The following is a 19,844-nucleotide window of genomic DNA, read 5'->3' as shown; positions in this document are numbered from 1 at the left end:
AACAATTTTGTTTTTAAACAAACTAGGTTTTTGAAGATCTGGAAGGTTGACATTTCCGCAAAGCTTATCTATTTAAAAAAAATTAAAAAAAGTTTTTTTAAAGTTTTTATCTAAAAGATGCACTAAAAAGTAAAAATCATGGTTAAAATAATGTTTTTCGATCAAAGAAGAATATTTTTGCTTACAAATTAGAATTTTAAAATTTATAAAAGCTTTGGGAATTTGAAAAAGTAATTCTGTAATGCCGCATTGTTATGACTTATGACCGTTTTTATAAATTTCAAAATCTTAATATGTCAGCAAAAATATTCTCTTCTGATAGAAAAACATTATTTTTTACTTTTTAGTGCATATTTTAAATAAAACCTTTTTTCTAAAAAACATTTTTTTTAATTTTTTTATTTATTGCTTTTTAGTCTTTACTTATTCTAAATGTATTTTTCTCTGAGATTTAGTTTTGCCGTATTATTGGAACACCATTATTTTGCTGATTTGTGCAAACATCCTAACCTCTGTTCTGTGTCTATACTCCGAGGTAAATGAATTTAGAAAAAATAGCGACATCTGTTTGTAACGAAACGTAATTAAAATGATTAGGTGTTAATATATTTTCCAATGACCATCATACCGTTAATGTTGGTATAATACGGTATGTACACATCGAAAAGCAATTTCTAAACATAACCTAAAACTTCAAAACCCCATTTAACCTCTTTAGGGGGTATTTAACCACGTAGGATTGCATTGGTACGCAGATTAAGTAAGTATACAAAATTTCAATTTATTAGTTACAATGGGAACCCTTTCAAATTTGGCTCTAAAAATATGAAATAGACAGACAGACAACAAAGCATGTTAAATAAAAAAAGCTTTTCAAAACTAAACGACATGATAAGCTAGAAGTCTATTCTTTGCAAATATTCTCGCATATTTAATAACACTGTCAAAATTTAGTTCGTTATACAAGACTTTTGGCATTTTTTTTCCAAAGCACTCTTTGCAAAAACGCCTTTTTTATAATTTTAATCAGCATGTAAGATTTTATATCTATTTTATATCATGTGATACATCGACGTAATCACGAACAAAAAGAATTTTCAAAAATACATGTATCAAATATGGTGTCTATAAGAAAAACCAAAGACTGTTATCAAGAACGCCTTGAGAAAGGTGATGACAGATTTCGATTACTTGTAAAAAGTGCTTGAAGAATGTCTTCCTTAACGTCTAGTTCTTTTAGTTTTTACATAAAAAATAAAAACAAAAATTACAATTTTTTCTATTTATGTCAACAATTTAAAAACTAAATAACACATCAATTTTTTTCACATAATTGTTTAATATAAAAAACACTATTTTGCCTTAAGTTAACTGACTTCGTATCTCTTATAATAACTGAGATCTCCATAGTGGAGTTCGAAAATAAGACACCCTGTATACTATAGAGGTGATTCAAAAGTATCAGACAAATTTTTGAATTTTTCCAGCAGCTTAATTTTTACTATCTAATATATTTTTTTAATTTATTTTTTTTACCAACGATATCGATCGTTGTTGCTTTTTTGTTTTATAATGTCTAAATGAACTTATTGTCGAGTTCGCAAGTTTTTTAAGTATTATTTTTTTTATCTAAGGTCAAAAAAATATGATCTGAAGCACCAAAAATTCAACTTTGAAGAGCAATATCTCGTGAAAAAAGGCTCACACGTTATTTATCATAGGAACTTTTAATTCAGTTTGATGTTTTTTATACTATTCGGGAGATTGTCCGACACATTTCAAATAATTCCAAATTAAAAGCCTTTTTGTTACTATCAGTATTAGGTATCATGTGATCATTTGAATTTCTAATTAGAGTAGGTTTTATATGTTTTTAGCTTGTATGAAAACGCTGATTATCATAATTAATCAAACTGAAGAGTCAAATAATAATACTTATTTAAATAGAAACAATTTTTTCCTCTCTTTGCGCTAGTTTATCAATCACAAAGAACAAAAACCCCCTACTAATTATAAATTCAAATCATCGTTTGGTATTTCTAGTTTATACGTTATAATCATAATAATGTTTTTTTCATGTACCACTGTTACGAAAATTTGAACTGTTTGTTGTTGTAATAAAAACTTTTCGCCTCTTATAAGGTAATAAATTCTGCCAAGTAATTGATTTTAATTTAGAACAGCGATAAGTTTAACTTATTTTTCGGATCATTTTTTTACAGCCCAAAACAATTTTTTATTAAAGATAAATTATTTTTCATAACATTTTCTGCTGGTAGTTGTAGGTAATGGTTTTTGAGAACCAAGTCTGATTTTGGGCAGACTTAAATTTACAGTCAGTAGAACTATTTTGTGGCATTCTTTTTCTTTCAAAAATATTAACAATATTGACTGCGAGTTTGATTTTCTGTTCTTTTTTTTGAACTAACGGAAGCAAAAGGAAAAACAAATTTTGTTTTCATACCAAACATTGGTGGTTTTTGGCATTTTCAGAGCAAAATTACGAGTCTTACGAAGCTATACAGGCTGTCTCAAAATTGACGCTCGTGCGTTAGGAATTTGACTCAGTAGGTTAATACAAATCGAAAGTTAAGAGTAAAAAAATTTTCAATTGTCTTTAGTTTTCAAGTTATTGATAAAAATGTAAATAATAAGTTTTATACTGTCTTTCCAATTATTTGTGGAACATAATTCATTAGTTGATGTTAGCTATGTTAAAATTCTTTGAATCACTCTGTCTAATGAAGAGTATTATTAATTTCCTCCGGTTTTGTATGTTTAAAATGATACGATACTACTGCATTAATGCATTAAAGATTTTGTCGATATGTTAAAAGCTCGGTTATAAGTTAGATGTGTGTATGATGGCAATGCCACTGCCAATTTAATGTTTAAATTTTAAATTTTAGTTTCTTATCAATAACTCGATAACAAAGGACAGGACAATCGGACAATCTTCCACTCTTAACTTACGATTTGTTTTAGTCTTCTGAAACAAACCCTAAAAGCACGGGTGTCAATTTTGAGACACCCTCTATTTGTCGCTGCTCTATACAGGATGTCCCAAAACTGACGCCCGTGCTATGGCAGTTTGATTTAGGGTGTTATTACAAATCGAAAGTTAGGAGTAAAAAATTTTCCAATTGTCCTTCGTTTTCGAGTTATTGATAAAAATGTAAATAATAAGCTTTAGCTGTCTTTCCAATTATTTGTGCAACATAATTGATTAGTTGATGTTAGCGATATTAAAATTCTTTGAATCACTTTGTCTAGTAAAGAATATTATTAATTTTCTTCGGTTTTGTATGTTTTAAATGATACGATACCACTTTATTAGTGTATTCGAAATTTTGTCGATATGTTAAAAGCTCGGTTATAAGTAAGATGTTTGTATGATAGCAATGCCACTGCTGAGACTAGGGCATATGTGGAAAAGTTTCCAAATCGCAAAATAGCATATTTTGTGACAACAAATTTGGTAAATTCGCTTTTAGTAAAATTTAATGTTAAAATTTTAAACTTTAGATACTTATCAATAACTCGATAACGAAGGACTATTGGACAATTTTTCACTCTTAACTCTCGATTTGTTTTAGTCTTTTGAAGCAAATCCTAAATGCACGGGCGTCGATTTTGAGAGACCCTGTATATTTAAAATTAATTTTAGGCTATGAATTGACTCTGACTTTTATTTAAAAAGTTATTTCAAGTTTTTTTAATAAGTAATACTTATTTAATTAAAAAAATTTGTATCTATAGGTTTTTTTTAAACGAATAAGTTATTTTACGAAAAAATACATTATTTGACATTTAAAAGTTGTTAGTGGATTTTACCATCAATAGCAACAAATAACAAACCTTCATAAAATAACACTAATTGTCACACTTAAACCAATATGTTACAGTTAATTGTCGTATCATTGTGCAGATTGATTTAAAATTTTCTTGATGTAAATTTTTTGAAACAATGTGGGAACAGGTTGTGTTGTGTTTCTCAGAATTTTATATTATTTATGGCTTCCAAAAAATTAAATTACAAAAGATTTATCATGTTTTTCGATTGAAAAAGTTTCACAAGACGTCGCCCTTAATAAATAAAAATTGTTACTGTTCGTAAGAATATTTGAACTAAAACTTTAACTCATCTCCACGGTTTGGCACACCTATTTTGGTGATAGAAGATGCTGTTAATGACAATTTGAGTTAGTTCTTTGTTTGTAAAATTAAAGAAAAAGCTGTTTAAAAGACTGACAAAATGTTCCAGAGTGACTTATTATTCTTAAACATGTTTTCAAAGTATTTTAGTTAAGAAACATCAAACTTTGCTTCAAAATATTTGAATGTTGTACTAGTTGCGCTGCTTTTTGATGTCTTTTCTCCCACTTAACGGACGAAGAAAAATGGAAAATAGGATCTTTGTCCGATTTAGAAATTTTTTTGGTTATAATCTAATTTGATTTAGTGTGTAATATTGTATTTGTAGAGCTTTTAATTTCTGCTAGTCCTTTTTTTATTATGAGTGGGTGAGTATGGAAGAGTGATGATTGTCTTCACGGAAGAGTGGTTCTGGAGCGTTGGTAAAACTGGATTGAAAAATCAGTGATATCTGCGAGTGCGTATCGCATAATTAGTTAAGTTGCGACAGGAGCGAGTAACCCGCTTATAAATAAATGGGTCCATTGTTGGTGCTTGCTATCCGGTTGGTATCTGGTGGTGGAGCGGCAGCCCAGAGATGGAATCGCGCCGATCTATCATGTATTGTCACACGGGCCCCAATCGCTCATTGTTCTCTCTGCTCCTCTAATCCATTCATTTCACCGTAGTACATTTCAGGAATGGCAGCGCAGAACATGTTTTAATTAATTTTCATTTTTGTTGTTGTTCGTTATCCGACGAGTGTGGGATGCGCATGATTGAAAACGGTGGCTTTGTGTTTTTGTCATGTAGGATGATGTCTCTTAGAATGCCCTTAGTTAGAGACATCAACTGAATTCCAAGCCACTAAACAATATAAAAGAATGACCGCGACATTCATCAACGGCAGGATGGCTTCCGATCGATAACACCATTATCTGAATTGGCTTCATCACAATAGGGAAAGATCACGATTCGTTTTTCGATACAAATTGCTCCAAACTTCACTATTCCATTATTACAAATCAAATAGAACATGTTTTATTAACAACTACAACAATACATTGTTTGGTATCATCAAAGGTTTTGCCTCACTTCATTTCTTAAATATTAAATTTATTTTTCTCGAAAAATATAAAACTAAGGACCCGTTTATATAGGGTGTCTGATATTCGAGCTCTATCATGAGGATTCTCAGCTATTATAAGAGATACGAGGTTGGTTAGATTGGGACAAAGTTGTGCATTTTTATTCTTAACAATTATTTCAAAGAAAATTTGATGAGTTATTTTTGATTTTTAAATTTTGAAAAAAATTAATTTTTTTAATTTAATGTAATTTTGGTTTTTATTTTTTTAAGCGAAAATTAAAAGAACTAGACGTGTTTAAGCAGGAGATTCTTTAGGCACTTTTACGTGTGTCATTATCATTAACAATTTATGTAATGATCAATTAATTAATAATAATTTATTTATGCTTAACAATTATCTCAAAGAAAATTTTGAGTTATTTTTAATTTTTGAATTATTGAGAAAAATCAAAATTTTGTAATTTTAGTTTTTATTCTTTTAAAGTGAAAATTAAAAGAACTAGACGTTTTTAAGTAAGGGATTCTTCAGGCACTGTTACATGTGTTGTTACTTTTTCCAAGGCGTTCTTGATGTCAGAATTACAACACGCAACTTTGGTTTTTCTTATGGACGCCATATTTTTGTTGCTGATTACAATGATGTATCACATATGATCGAATTTTATATGTTAATTAAAATTAAGAAAAAAGCGTTCTTGCAAAGAGTGCTTTTGAAAAAACGTCAAAAATATTGTTTCTCAAACTAAATTTTGTCAGTTCTAATGAATATGCGAGCAGAATTTTTATAACTCTGACTTGTTTTGTTTTGCGAAGAATAAAATTCTAGCTTATCATGTCGTTTAGTTTTGAAATAAGTAAGCTTGGCAGAAATGTGGACCTTACAGAACCAAATTTAATTAAACCTCTAAAATCTAGTTTGTTTAAAAGTAAATTGTTTTCTCCAAAGCACTTTTCGCAAAAATGTTTTTTTCTCCATTTTTTGACAGCATGTAAGATTCGATCATATCATGTGATATATCGTTATAATCTGGAATAAAAACGCTTTTGTAAAATATATAAAGCGAATGTGCCTTCCAGAAGAAAAACCAATGTTGAATGTTGTAACTCTTACATCAAGAACGTCTTGGAAATTACCATGACAGATTTAGATGTCTTGTAGAAAAGTGCCTGAAGAACGTCTGAGTTAAAAACTTCTAGTTCTTTTGGTTTTCGCTTGAAAAAATAAAAACGAAAATTACAAATTAAAAATTTTCGTTTTTTTTTCTTATAATTTAAAAACTAAAAACGACACATCAAATTTTCTTTTAGATAATCGTTCAGCAGAAAAATGCACAACTTTGCCCTAATTTTACCGACCTCGTATCTCTAATTAAAATTGAGATCCTCGTGATGGAGATCGAAAATCGGACACCCTGTAGAAGCGTCATTAATTTAATTAGTAATTAAATGCGTAATTAAGCGATCAAATTGTGCCAGTTTATTTGGTCTATTCGCATTGTTAACTTTTAACAACGAATTAAAATTTCATGAAGCTTACTATAAACCGACCCAAGGATGATCATTGATTATTTTTAAGAAGAGAATAGGGTTTCAACTATTTTTTTCTTCTAGAGCAGTTTTGAACAAAAAAAATTTCTGACACCAATTAAAACCAGAAATGATTACTTGGAGCTTTGTGACAAGTACCTAGCAAGCCCAAAATTTTATAAGATTGTACTCTACCTTTTAAGCTTAGTGAGTGTGTTTTTGACTTCATCTAACCAAGTTTTGTGTTGTTTTTGTTTGCTTACCTAGTTTTTTTACCACACTTTTCAAGTTTCTTATGTTTATATAAGTTGAGTCTTCCTCGAATAAAGTAAATTTTAATGCATCGTTATTTCCAGCTTTGTCGTTTATAAATTAAGAATAGAACTGGTTCTAAGACTGAGCTCTGTGGTATAGTTCTAAACTCACTGATTTGATGACGAAAATGTTATTTTTGTTGGCCACTATTTGGAACATGTTATTTAAGTAGCTCTGTAATCATCTGAAACTGAAATTTTTTATTCTAATAAAAGGTAAGTTTTTCCTATAACAGCTTATTTGTGACGTACACGTAGGTTACTGGTTACTGTACTATTATCAACTGTCTTTAGTATGATGTTGACTCCATTAGATTGCAAGAAAACTAAATAAATATCTTAATAAGGTTATGGACCGATTATATAGAAGCGTCATTAAATTTAATTCGCAAATAAATGCGTGATTATCTGATCACGTGACCAGATCGAGCCAATTTGATTGGTATATTCGCGTTGTTAACTTTTAACAACGAAATAAAATTTGATGAAGCTTTCTATAAACCGGCCCTAAGATTTTTTAATTATATACAATTATCGAGTCAGGTGACTTTTGCCAATTTATGTACTGAAAAAAGATTTTTCTATCCATACTTTTAGTATTAGGCAAGTTCAGCTATTATTAAAGAAGCTATAGTGAAGAAAATTTCCCTATTTGATTCAGCCTGTATTACGCTGTATACAGGCTGTTTCAAGATTGACGCGCGTGCTTTTGGAATTTGTTTGAGGGGACTAAAACAATTTGAAAGTTAAGAGAACAAAATTTTATTTTGAATTTATCATTCAATTTTAAAATGTATAAAAAACGAATAATACTATGAAACATGGCGTATTTTTCACATCCGTAATCACAAAATATGCTCAAACAGATTGCCTCCTACTTCAAGGCAAACATTTGCGCGATTTAGCATGGAAAGACAAACATTGTGTAGCATATTTTCGTCTATTAACGCTACAGAAGCGTGAAGACGAGCTACAATTTCTTGAGGATTCTGGACAGGTTAACTGTAACCTATTTCTTTTAGATAACCCTACAAAAAAATCCAATGGGTTTAGACCTAGGGGGCATGCTATGGATCTACCCATCCCAATCTACCTTTCGTGAAAATTTTCATTCAGAAAATTTCTCATTGGTGTTCCGTAATGTGCCTATGCCCCATCATGTTGGAACCAATAATTTAACCTAACTGCTAAGGAAACTTCATCATTTCATTAGCTTGCTTTCTTGTCCTTATTATAGCCGATTTTCACTACAGCCTGAGTAGAAGAAAGTACCCTGCATTTTTTTCCGAAAATGTTACTTTAAACAGCTGTGAAACGTTTCGGTAAATTGGTACAGTTCGGAGCTTTTCAGCGGGGTGTACTCTCTTTGAAATTATTAATGTTGAAATTTTCTTGTGCTAGTGTGTCTTCAAAAACGATTGTGTTGTGGAACGAATTATATAGACTCCTTTTGCACTTGAACTATTTTTGATCGGTAGTTAGTAGGTAATTAGTCTACTTTTAAAGGAAGGTAATATTAGATAAGGCGACAAATTTAATACAATTCTTAAGTGGTTACCAAATTTTTCAGTAACAATTTCTATACCATATTACACTTAATAATCGACAGGAATATCCTCAAAAATATTATTTGTTATTAGTTATCATGGCAGGTATTTTATATTAATTTTCGTGAGTTGATTTTCAGTAGTACGTATACCTATATTGAAAGAATTCATTGAATTAGATAAATCGTTTTTAATAACACTATTTGCTAAGATGTTAACGTTAAAATGTCGCCCAAAATTAGAAGAACAATCATACTACTGAGAATATGATATTTTCAAGATGGCGGTACTTTTGTTTGTAGCGGAAGTCGGTATCAAATTTCTTGTTTTAAATGGAAAACTGTGTTTTAACTGCGTTTTTTAATTACTCGAGTTATTTTAAGGGAGTTTTCATCAGCTTTCGAAATATTTAGGGAGTTTTGAGATATTTTTGATTTGCAATTTTTACTTCAAAAATCGGTAAGTGACATTTTTAAAGAATTCAAAATCGTATTTGGGCAATAAAAAGGGAAGATTTTTTTTTAGTGTATTTAAAACTATTGTAAAGTCATCAATCTCCAAAGGATAAGTGCCAGATAGAATGCCCAATTTTTATATTACTAGATGTAAGAGGATATTTATTTTTGCATCGATCTGTATAATTTAATATTTCCTATAACTACACCTAATGATTTTTAAATTATTTTGTTTTTTTTATGTTGCAAAAAATTTTGCATGGTTTACTAAGGACACATTTCTTATTGATGATGGTGGGATTGATTCAGTTACAGGGACAATAAATAAAAACAAAATTTTTGTTTCTGATTTTTGTTTCTGTTTCAGAAACAAAAATTTTGTTTTTATTTCTTGTCCCTGTAACTGGATCAATCCCACCATTATAAAACTTTTAGGGAAGTTACTTCGTCAAACAATTTTTTATTAAACTAATAACTAATATTAAAAACAACTAATAAGTTGGCAGAGATACTGAGATATCTACCAGTTTTATTAAAGTCTTATTAAAGAACAATAGGTACATAACAGAAAGAATATTAATTATTTCAAACACACACAAATAAACTAAACTAAATAATATCAACAAAAAATACTTCAATTAAGATTATAACCTGGAGGTGATTTTTTAGGTTACAATAAGAAAAAAAATCTGAGGGTTCTATACCCGGACTTTTTTTCCTGTTTTTAATTTCTTCTATTCAGTTTAGCTTTTCTTTTCTCTTTTCTATATTACAGCCATTCCAGAAGAAATGCAACCAGACTTCTAAATTTCAAAATGATTTTAGTAATATTAAGTTTGTTTTAAAATAGACGACTCGGTTTATATGTAATGTATTTTGGGACAAAAGAGTTTTTGGTAGAGGATAATCATCTAAATTGAAGTAATTTATTGGATTCTAAAATTTACATACATTGTAGGCGATAACATAAAATAATGACGTACTATACAATTATTGAATATTTTTTGAAGAGTATTTTTATAGTTTCTGGTTGTTTAGAAAATGTAAATCAGTAAGTAAATTGATTAGTAATATTACTTTTTTATGTTTGTAACTTTTGTTGTTTCGTTCGGTATCGCAAACATTAAATATTGTTCTTATTTCTTATTTTTAAACAAAACTAAGTATTCTTAGTTTCCGCTGTCTAATTTTAATATGTTAAAGTCTTTAATGATTAAAACCTGTCTGTATAATTTTTTAGAGCTATTTTTAGACACAAGATTTTTTTGTCTCGTCCGTCATGTGTAAACAAAAAGTAAATTAATCAGAAGTTGTTGCACATTACTTTTATTCTTTGGTTTTGTGGTTTCAAAGGTTTCAAACAGGTTTCACTTTTTACTTCAAAAATAGTTGTTGGAATTAGTGTTTTTTAAATTAACAGAATTTTAGAACGACTGTTCAATGATAAAAATTTGTGTCCCGTCCGTCATCAATATATATTTCTTTTTTCTGCTCGTATTTAAAACTTTAAAAATGTGGCTCCAATTCCAGGTTGCAAATAATTGGACTGGTACTAAGTTCCTGTAAAGAAAAATTTACTCTTACTGATACTGTTCGCAGAAACTGAAAATAAAATCTAAAAATTTGTGCAATGTGCCCCATTCGTTAAAATGGAATGGCGGATTATCTCTATTTTTATTAAATATTATTTGTTTTTTATTTTTTATATTGTACTGGAAACGAGTTTCCAATATCTTTCTTAACCTCCATCCCATCTTCTATTTTCTGTCTTTTTTCCTTTCCTGCTCTTGGTTTTGCATATCGCTGTTATCTATTCTATTTTCTCACCACTTCATTCTTTATGATTTAATTTCAGTTATTTCTTAAAATCCAGCTTCTGTCAGTTCAGTCTTCTCATCTGTGATTTCTTAGTCAAAGAAAATCAGAAAGCACTTTTGGACTGTGAGTGTAACCTAACGAAACACTCTCTAAAAATTGTTTTTTCCAGATTGTTTATTGGTTACAATTATATTTCTTCAAACGTACCAACCTAAGGTAATTTTTTGGGATCCTAATCTACCAAAATACACTATAACATCGTGTGAAAAGTTTTGACGTCTTTGACTAATTGATTATAATAAAATTTTCCGGCGATAGGACCAACTTCCTTAAAAGGTTTTAAATGAAACAACAAGCTGCAACGTTTCGTTTAAACATCATCAGGCTTTTAACTTGTTTAAATTCTTGGAATTAAACATTGAAATATGGAATTGACAATAACTTATCAACTGACACGACACACAATCTTGTTAAAACTTCGAAAAACAATAATAGGTAGGTACTTCTGGTTTTTTAATATTATTTTTTGACTAAGACAGTTTGTACAGTCTTGGATAAAACAGCGTCGCTGGTCACTTTACATTGAATAAACGACGAGTTCTGGAAGTAGCCAAGTAGAACACATATTTTGTTGCATATGCAACAACTGATGCTTATAATAGTTGTAAAATTTCTTGTTAGGGAGTGCAAGATGTTTTCGCCGGCTCACCTGACGTATAATATATTCAGAAGTTGGATCGCGCGCAAAAATTTATGTCGGTTGTTTGGCTGGTGCACATCTGGCCGTTTCGACCCTAATACGGCAGATATGAAATGTAGCCGCATCCAGGATAATACCAGCCGTTCCTTTTATATATTGTGTTGGGCAGGCCATTGTTTCACGCGGTATTTATTTCGTATGAGTCGCCTTCAACACCATAATCGAATTTATCATTGGTGGTGGTACCAACTTAATAATTTTAAAACGAGCCTCTTATATCCTTGGCTGTCATGTCGGGCACACGTCTCCAATTTTAACTAAGCGCCACCCGCAATCCGCTCCAGACATCGTTCTAAGAAGTTAATAATTTTGTTATTCCTTGCGTAAAGCTCGGACGTGCTTAACACTCTCGCACTGAGTTACGACGGTTTTTCCCACCCTGCAATATCAAGAAACTGAAGGAACTGTTTTAAATGCGATTTACGACGGCCACCCTACCGGAAATGACTGGATTTCGGTTCCTGCGATACTATCGAAGACAGAAAATTAAAATTACAAAAATTCTGTTTTTTCTGGGAGGTAGTGAATAATTATTTGGTAATAATTTTTGCAATCAATAAATATTGTTATTAGTTTTTTAATTTACTAGGTCATGATCATAAACTATACAAGGTGTATAACACATTACGCATAAGCTATAGCACAGGTTACAACAAACTTTAGAAAAATTATCAAATGAATCCCTCTTAGTTATTCTTAGCTGTATTAAGAAGTAAAGAGGACAGTTTCATCTCTTGATTTTTTAAAATATTTTTAATCGATGATATAACCGAAAAAGAAGTAGTGTTCCTGTACACTCTTCGACCTCAACGAACTGAACATTATTTATAATAATCATCAATTTTTAGTTTTAAAAGTTTTGATTTTAATATCTATGAAGCTAATATTATCTGGCAACATAGTTAACAACTGTATTCCAAAAACAATTAAGGTACACTCAAATACTGACAATGGTGCAAACTGTTCTGTGTTAGTTTGTTAAAAATGACGTTGGATTTTTTAAGAGGTTTCCTGTAACGTACCAGAGAGCTTATGCGCTAGTTTGTTTACACACTCTACAAAAAAATAATTAAGGTATCTCAGAAAATAAAGGAAAAATTTGATAATCTCAAGACATGTTTTTTAGCGAACACATATATCATTGGGCAAAAAAATGGAACTAAGTTTTTCTGCCTAAACTATTTACTTTACGAAAAAACTTATAAGTACATTAAGTATCGACTTAAAAAATGTGATAATGTTTCAATAATTTTTTTTCAAAATTTTTTTTAGTTTTCGAGTTATATTTTTTTAAAAAGACGCTTTACCACGACAATTTTTGTTTTTTTGTAAACGATTATGTTTTAAGTATTCCCTTTAATTAAATAATATGGTTTTTGAACCAGTAGTTGTTAATAATACAATTTTAAAAAGCTACGTTCCGAGCTCATTACGAAGATTTTCTTAGCTTGGCTGAAGTGGTTATAACACTGGTATAAAACCTATATTATTGAAATTGGAGACATTTTTAGAGTATAATCTAATATTTGTTACAAAAGTTACTATAAAAACTCTTGCCACAGTTGTCACCACCAATTTACAGTTTGTTGTTTCGAGGGTTTCTCTGAGGTTTTCTCTTTATTTCTCACGGAAACACAGAAATTTTAATTTGAGATTTATTTGACTCCAAAAAATAACAAATACGCTGTTGCCATTTTTTACATACTTTTGAAACAGAAAGTGTAAACTCAGTATAAATCTCTTACGTTTTCAATATATTGATAAATGCAACAATGTCAATATTCACGAGTGAAGATTAAATGAAAACGAAAAAAAAAACTATAGTATTTATTTTTATGTATTCTAAAATATTCACAAACATTATGGCTCAGATCCTATGAGATAACCTTTATGGAAGTACCTTTTCAAATAGATTTTAAATGGCGCTTTTAAGCGATTTAGGCCCAAATTTAAATTGTTCTTGAATCAGAAAATCACGTTTATCGAAATATTTCGTCTAGACAAACAGTAAAGTAAAAAAAACAAAATAAGAGAACGAAAAATTGTTAATTTAGAATGAAAAAATAACTTGCTAAACTATTTTTTTCTTTGTATTTAGGAAAATAAATAATAAATGGTCACAACAAAATTGGTGATTTTTCATTCCTAACCGAGTTTCGGCCTTGTTTTAAAATCTTCTTCAGGATGGCTAGAGAAGGTATCCATAAGAAAAATTGTTTACATAATTAGTAGTCCTTACCTTACAGAAGTTGTCAAAAACTACAAGCTGTTTCGTTTAATCCCACATAAGTATTAAAAGTTTTAATAGAGATTTTTATTTGAAAGTTGGTACTCAACCGCTTCCGGCACTTCCGGTTATACCGGAAATCGCAATCACCTTTTTTATTTTACATGGAAAGCTACATTTTTCAATGCGTTTTTGGATTAGATGAGTTATTTTATGAAAGTTCTTATCAGCTTTTCTTAAACCTTATTTTTTAATAGTTTTCAGGATATTAAGAAGTTTTTGAAAATTTTTGGATTTGCACCTGTCACTTAAAAAATTGGTAACTTTTTTAGTTTCAGGGACTTTGAAATCATATCTGGGTAGTTAAAAAACAAAACCTAAATCTGGTGTTCAGTATTCAAAATTGGGAAAAATGGTTAATAAACCCAAAAATTTTAGGGTTGAGTTTGGACGACTTCATGTACCCATAATTTAATTTTTTCAAATGGGATGTCTCAATTTTTATTTAACTATATGGAGGAGAATTTTTTTCTGCATCAATTAGTATCAATATTCCCTATACCTATCTGTGATAATTTTCAAGTTATGTTGTTTTGAAATTTTTTGAGATTGAAAATGTCGTACTAACCACAGCTATTTTTGCATAGTTAGCCATAAACATTTCTGATTAAACAAACGACAAACTCTGTTCAAAACTGTGTTATTCGTCTCGTGAAAACAAAATAAATTCATTGAATTGAAAAATATTTACAAATTTTTAAATATCGCAGAGTTATGAATTTTTGAAATGGAAAGTGAAAATCCAAAAAAAAAACTTTAATTATTTGGTAAACGGCTAATTTTAGGTATAGGGGAAGCTTATAAAAACTACCTTAAAACAACTCTAGTAATCCAAAAACTCATTTAGAAATATATTCTTAACCGCCAAATTAAGACTAGATTTAATTATTAAACAACTAACAGATCTTTGAAAAAAAATGAGAATCTGGAAACATGTTAGAAAGTAGTAAACTACTGTTACAAAGCTGTAAAGTTTAGTTTGTATTAATAATTAATACGTTGGTTGTTAAAGCGAAGTGGTGACGTCGTGGAATGTGCGTGTGGAGGCCATCTCCAGAGGAGATGCGGGGGTGAGACAGATACACGATCCGCGGCACTCTATGTTATGGTGCAGCGTGACGTTATGCGGACAAATGACAGACGTTAAAGAATACGTGATCTGAACTATGCATAAATGCCGACAACCAGATGCCTTGGCTTTTGTTAGTGTGAGAATCACTACAGACTGCGAAAATCTCGATTGTTCATCGCACACATACACATAAGAGAAGATAAAGGTACTTTTATTGCGCGCCGAGGAAATATTGCCTTCTTTGCCATATATAGACGCCAAGAGTTATAGCTGAGGACGTACAGGTCAGACGTAATTGTTATTGCAACCAACCAAAAAAACCAAACGAGCTTTCAGCATCAAATTTTATTATTGGAATTAATTCAGCGAGTTTTCCGCTTGTTTTCTTGAAATTTTGTGAAATGCCAAGAAATAAGAGGATTTGTGTGTGTTTGAGTCCAAATCAATCAAAAGTCGAACAAAGAATTTTTGCGATTGCAAACACGATTTGGAACATTTAAGCCGCTCCATATGCATAGGAATCGTGCACCAGGTCCAGCAGTCGGAGATGATATCTGAAGAATAGGATACGTGCCCCGAATATATCCTAGATGTCCCACACATGACGGATTTATTACGTATATAATTCGGTCGCAGGCGGCGGAACGTTTGATGCTCCTCTCATTCGGACATTTCACAAGATGCTAGATTTTCATCTCTAGCACAATTGTTTTTAACCCGAGCTGAAGAAAATTGCACACCATCGGGTTTTTCCCACATGAAATTCACGAAAAAAAAACTCATGAATAAAAGAGGGGTTTTCAGTAATTTTAATTTTCAATGTCTTTGATAGTATCGCAGGAACCGAAATCCAGTCATTTCCGGTGGGGTGGCCGTCGTAAATCTTATTTAAAGTACAGTTGAACCTCCCTAAGTCGAATTTTTGAAATGCTAGATTATTTTGACAAAACATTTTTTTTTGATAATTTTAAACGCAGTTTTGACATCACTTTTCGATGCTTTCTTGATCTCGTAAATTTCTTGTTCATCTTCATTATTGTTTTCTAAAATCTGTAGAAATTTCTAACGGGAATTTTTAAAAAACGTTCATTTTTAAACTCTTTTAATTCATTTACTGCTTTTGAATATATTTTTATATAGTTATAAATAACGTTTCTAATTCGTTTGCAATCCACGTAGTCTTGATCCAATAGCCTATCTGGTTATACATATAGGGTGATTCACAAGATCCATTAAAAAGTTTAAAAAAAGAGTTAAATTTGTTTGAGCGCTTTTCACATTTTTGGGTTATGTTTTTAGCTTTTTAGTTGGTGAAACATCGAATTTGTTGAAAAAAAAATACCATATTGAATTTTATGATGAACCAAACATTTACCAAGCTAGGAAATTTAACAATTGAGTGACAACATGAAGAAGATAGAGCAACATCTTAATACAGTTTCTAAAGTAATACAATTTTGTTTAATCAGAAAAAGTAAAAGTAAGAAAAAAATTGTTATAATTTTTGTATTTAGCTGAACTTCTTTTACTACCATGCAAAAGTTGGTCCGACAGTTTTCAATCACCCTGTATGCAGAGTGTCTGTTTTTTGAGCTGCAGTTGGTATAAAAATACCAAAATGTTTTATGTCGAATAGTATCATTCTTTGGACAAAACTGGTGATGGTGAGCACCAGTTTTATAGCCTACTATAACTTTTAGAAGGTAAGCATAAGGCAATGTTTCCGCTGCCGCAACGGTATGGCAGAGATTTTTTAAAATTTGCTGTTAGTTTTACATTTTTCTAGACCAAAATTGTATGTTTTAGCTTAAAATGATTCATAAAATACTAATATTAGGTACTAGCTTCACTATGATGTTAACTTAACATTCTTATGAGGCAAGTTAAATTATTTTTGCTTCTTCTTATCATTTTTTAATGAAACTTAAAAAAATTTAGTCGTTTATCAAACAAAAAATAATTTTGTATAAAAAAAGAAAGAAAAGTAGAAAAGAAGTCTAATAACACTCCTATCAGCTTCTATGTGATCAGTGTCACCAAAAAATTTTCACAAATCGCTTTTGAAATTACGAATATTACTTAAAATGTTAGTTAGGATATAGAACAAGTAAGATAAAGACTAAAACGCAAAAAATTAAAAAATATGAAATATGTTTTTTTAAACAAGCTTTTTTTCAAAAGATGCACGAAAGAGTAAAAATAGTTATTATCGAGTTTGAGTGTAAATCGAACGCTTTATTGCTGAGCCGATTTTCAAACGCCGAGTGATAACGAGAGGTTTATCATTCAAGAGGTGAAATAAATGAACCGATTTACACGAAAACGACTTGAATACAACATTTTATTCTTCGAATTAGACTCAACAAGGCTTAAATTAATCTGACGTGTCGTACATACTGAGAAATGCCAAACAAAAAAACTTTACTTTTTACATTTTAGGACATCTTTTAAATGAAAGCTATAAAAAATATTTTTTTATATTTTTTACGTTCAAAGTTTGAATTTATTTCCTCTTTAAGTTGTGCGGTTTTTTATGTTAAAAAAACACCCACTAAGACTGTTTGTCAAAAAGGGCTACACTCCTATATATTTTGTGATTTCTTCTATATACAATGTACTATTGTCCTTTTTTTTCTGTCATACGAATATATATATATATATATATATATATATATATATATTCCTATAATTTGATAAGAATTAATTCGATTCGAATTTGTGTTCTTGCTGAGAGGTTACTTTCATGTATTTTATAAATTATAATGCAGACAATTACGTAGAAAGTCAAACCTGGGAAAATAGGGCTGCATTTTTTTATTTTTGTAAATTTGGTGCTCATTTCATAATTCATGGACTATTCATGGACGTTTTGTTTTTCTGGCTTGATAGTAATTTGTTTATTACAAAATCTCGCAAATAGAGTGAAATAATCTAATTATAAGATTTTTACTTAAGTACCTTAATTTATCGACTTTTGATTTTTATCAAAATTTTGTGAAATAATTTTTACCACCTGAAAAATGAATTCAATTATTTAAATTTGACTAAAATCATAATTTGGTTCTAGATTGGTGACTTTTTAGTTTATTTCGGCATAAATCCTTCACGTGAGTGAATTTTTGCTAAAAAATAATCTAAATTACTTGAAAGTTGCAAAATTAACGGAGAAAAATTTTACTAATGAAATTTTCAAAATAAAAAGTGATAGGTTTCGATGTATAGTTCGCGGACTGCCTGTAAAAACGACAGCGCTACTCTAACGTAATGAATAAAACCTGTTGCGATCACATCTATGGTGCTTATTTTTTTTATAAACTACTAGAATGTCTGTCTCTTCTAATGACTGCGTAAAACAATAAATTTTAACAAGTACCTCTAAATGTTTTAAGAGAATTTTAAAGAGGCTGTGGTTGATGGGCGGTAAATCTTTTTCGGGTTAATGAGGAGCATTTTTAACTAACTAATAATAATAATAATAGATTTATAATAATAACAGATTTATTGCCATCAATAAATAATACATGGCGCGTCATATAATTATGTACATGTAAGTGTATATGGGACAATACATACATTTATTTTAAATCTGGAGGGTTATCCAGGAACTCTTGGATAGAATAATAACTCATTTCTAATAGTGCGTCCTTTACCTTCTTCTCAAACAGAGCCGGAGCTAGTCTCTTCATCGGGTCCTGAAGCTTGTTATAAAGCTTCGGGCCCCAATGGTCAATGCTGTGCTGTGACACTTTAAGCCGATGGTACGGTGTTGAGAGCGCGTCAGCGTGTCTTGTGTTATGCTCGTGATATGAGCCATTCTTGATGAACTCGTGGAGGTGGTTGTGGACGTACCTCAGACAGCTCAATATGTACGCGGAAGGGATGGTAAGAATTTGTTGTTGTTTGAAGGCTGGGCGGCAGCTTTCCCGATAGTTCATTTGGCACAGGATTCTGATTGCTTTCTTTTGCAGGACGAAGATCTTGTCAGCATCTGATGAAGTACCCCATAGAAGTATACCATAGGTGGCTTTGCTGTGGAAGTTAGCAAAGTATGTCACCCTTGCAGCTTGGGGAGTTGAGATATTCTTGATTCTTCTGATACTGAATAAAGCTGATGCTAGGTTTTTGCAGGTTTCCTGAATGTGGTCCTTCCAAGATGCTTTGCTATTTAGGTAAAATCCCAAGAATTTTACCGATGTGACGTTGGTGGGTTTTGAAGATATAAATAGTTCCTGAGTCTTGTCTCCATTGAGTTTCAGTTTATTTGCTGTGAACCATTCATTGGCATCTTCAAGGATTTTTCTCATTTTTGGTTTTAGCGTATTCTCTGTTTCTTCTTTGATGCAGAAGGAAGTGTCGTCCGCATATAGACACTGTCCATCCACTCTCATATTGATAGGCAAGTCATTTACATAGATTATAAATAGCAGTGGACCGAGGATTGATCCCTGGGGCACTCCACACCTTGTTGGCAGAGGCTTTGACCATTTTTCATTCCATTTTACTATCTGGGTTCTATTTTCAAGGTAGGACTTAAAAATTTCTTGCGTGATCCCTCGTATCCCATAGTGTTGTAATTTTTGTAGGATCAACTTGTGTGGCAGGGTGTCAAACGCTTTGCTTAGATCGCACATCGCTACTTCTACCATTTCTCGGTTATCTAGGGCTCTTGTTATTTTCTTGTATAGATCCAATGCTGCAGTAATGGTTGATCTACCACTTCTATAGCCATGTTGTGACTCACTAAATAAGTCATTTTGCTCAAGATACTTCATTAAACGATTCTTCAGAGCAGCCTCGAAGACTTTTGAAATTGTAGGTAGAATAGAGATTGGTCTAAATT

The 19,844-nt window shown here is 30.7% G+C and overlaps 1 protein-coding gene across 1 annotated transcript; it reads right to left on the bottom strand.

The window, feature by feature from the left end:
* Positions 1-18,579: 18,579 nt before the first annotated feature.
* LOC135265348 (uncharacterized) lies at positions 18,580-19,392 on the bottom strand. Its single transcript, XM_064354770.1, has one exon. The coding sequence runs from the start codon at positions 19,390-19,392 to the stop codon at positions 18,580-18,582; it is 813 nt and encodes a 270-aa protein (XP_064210840.1).
* Between the last annotated feature and the right edge of the window lie 452 nt (positions 19,393-19,844).

Source organism: Tribolium castaneum, chromosome 2 (assembly GCF_031307605.1).
Source record: "Tribolium castaneum strain GA2 chromosome 2, icTriCast1.1, whole genome shotgun sequence".
NCBI lineage: Eukaryota > Metazoa > Arthropoda > Insecta > Coleoptera > Tenebrionidae > Tribolium > Tribolium castaneum.
This window is presented reverse-complemented; position numbering and strand designations above follow the sequence as displayed.

Bases quoted from the DNA above. Each gene is read 5' to 3' on its own strand.
- LOC135265348 (XM_064354770.1), bottom strand. From the start codon at position 19,392: ATGAGAGTGGATGGACAGTGTCTATATGCGGACGACACTTCCTTCTGC.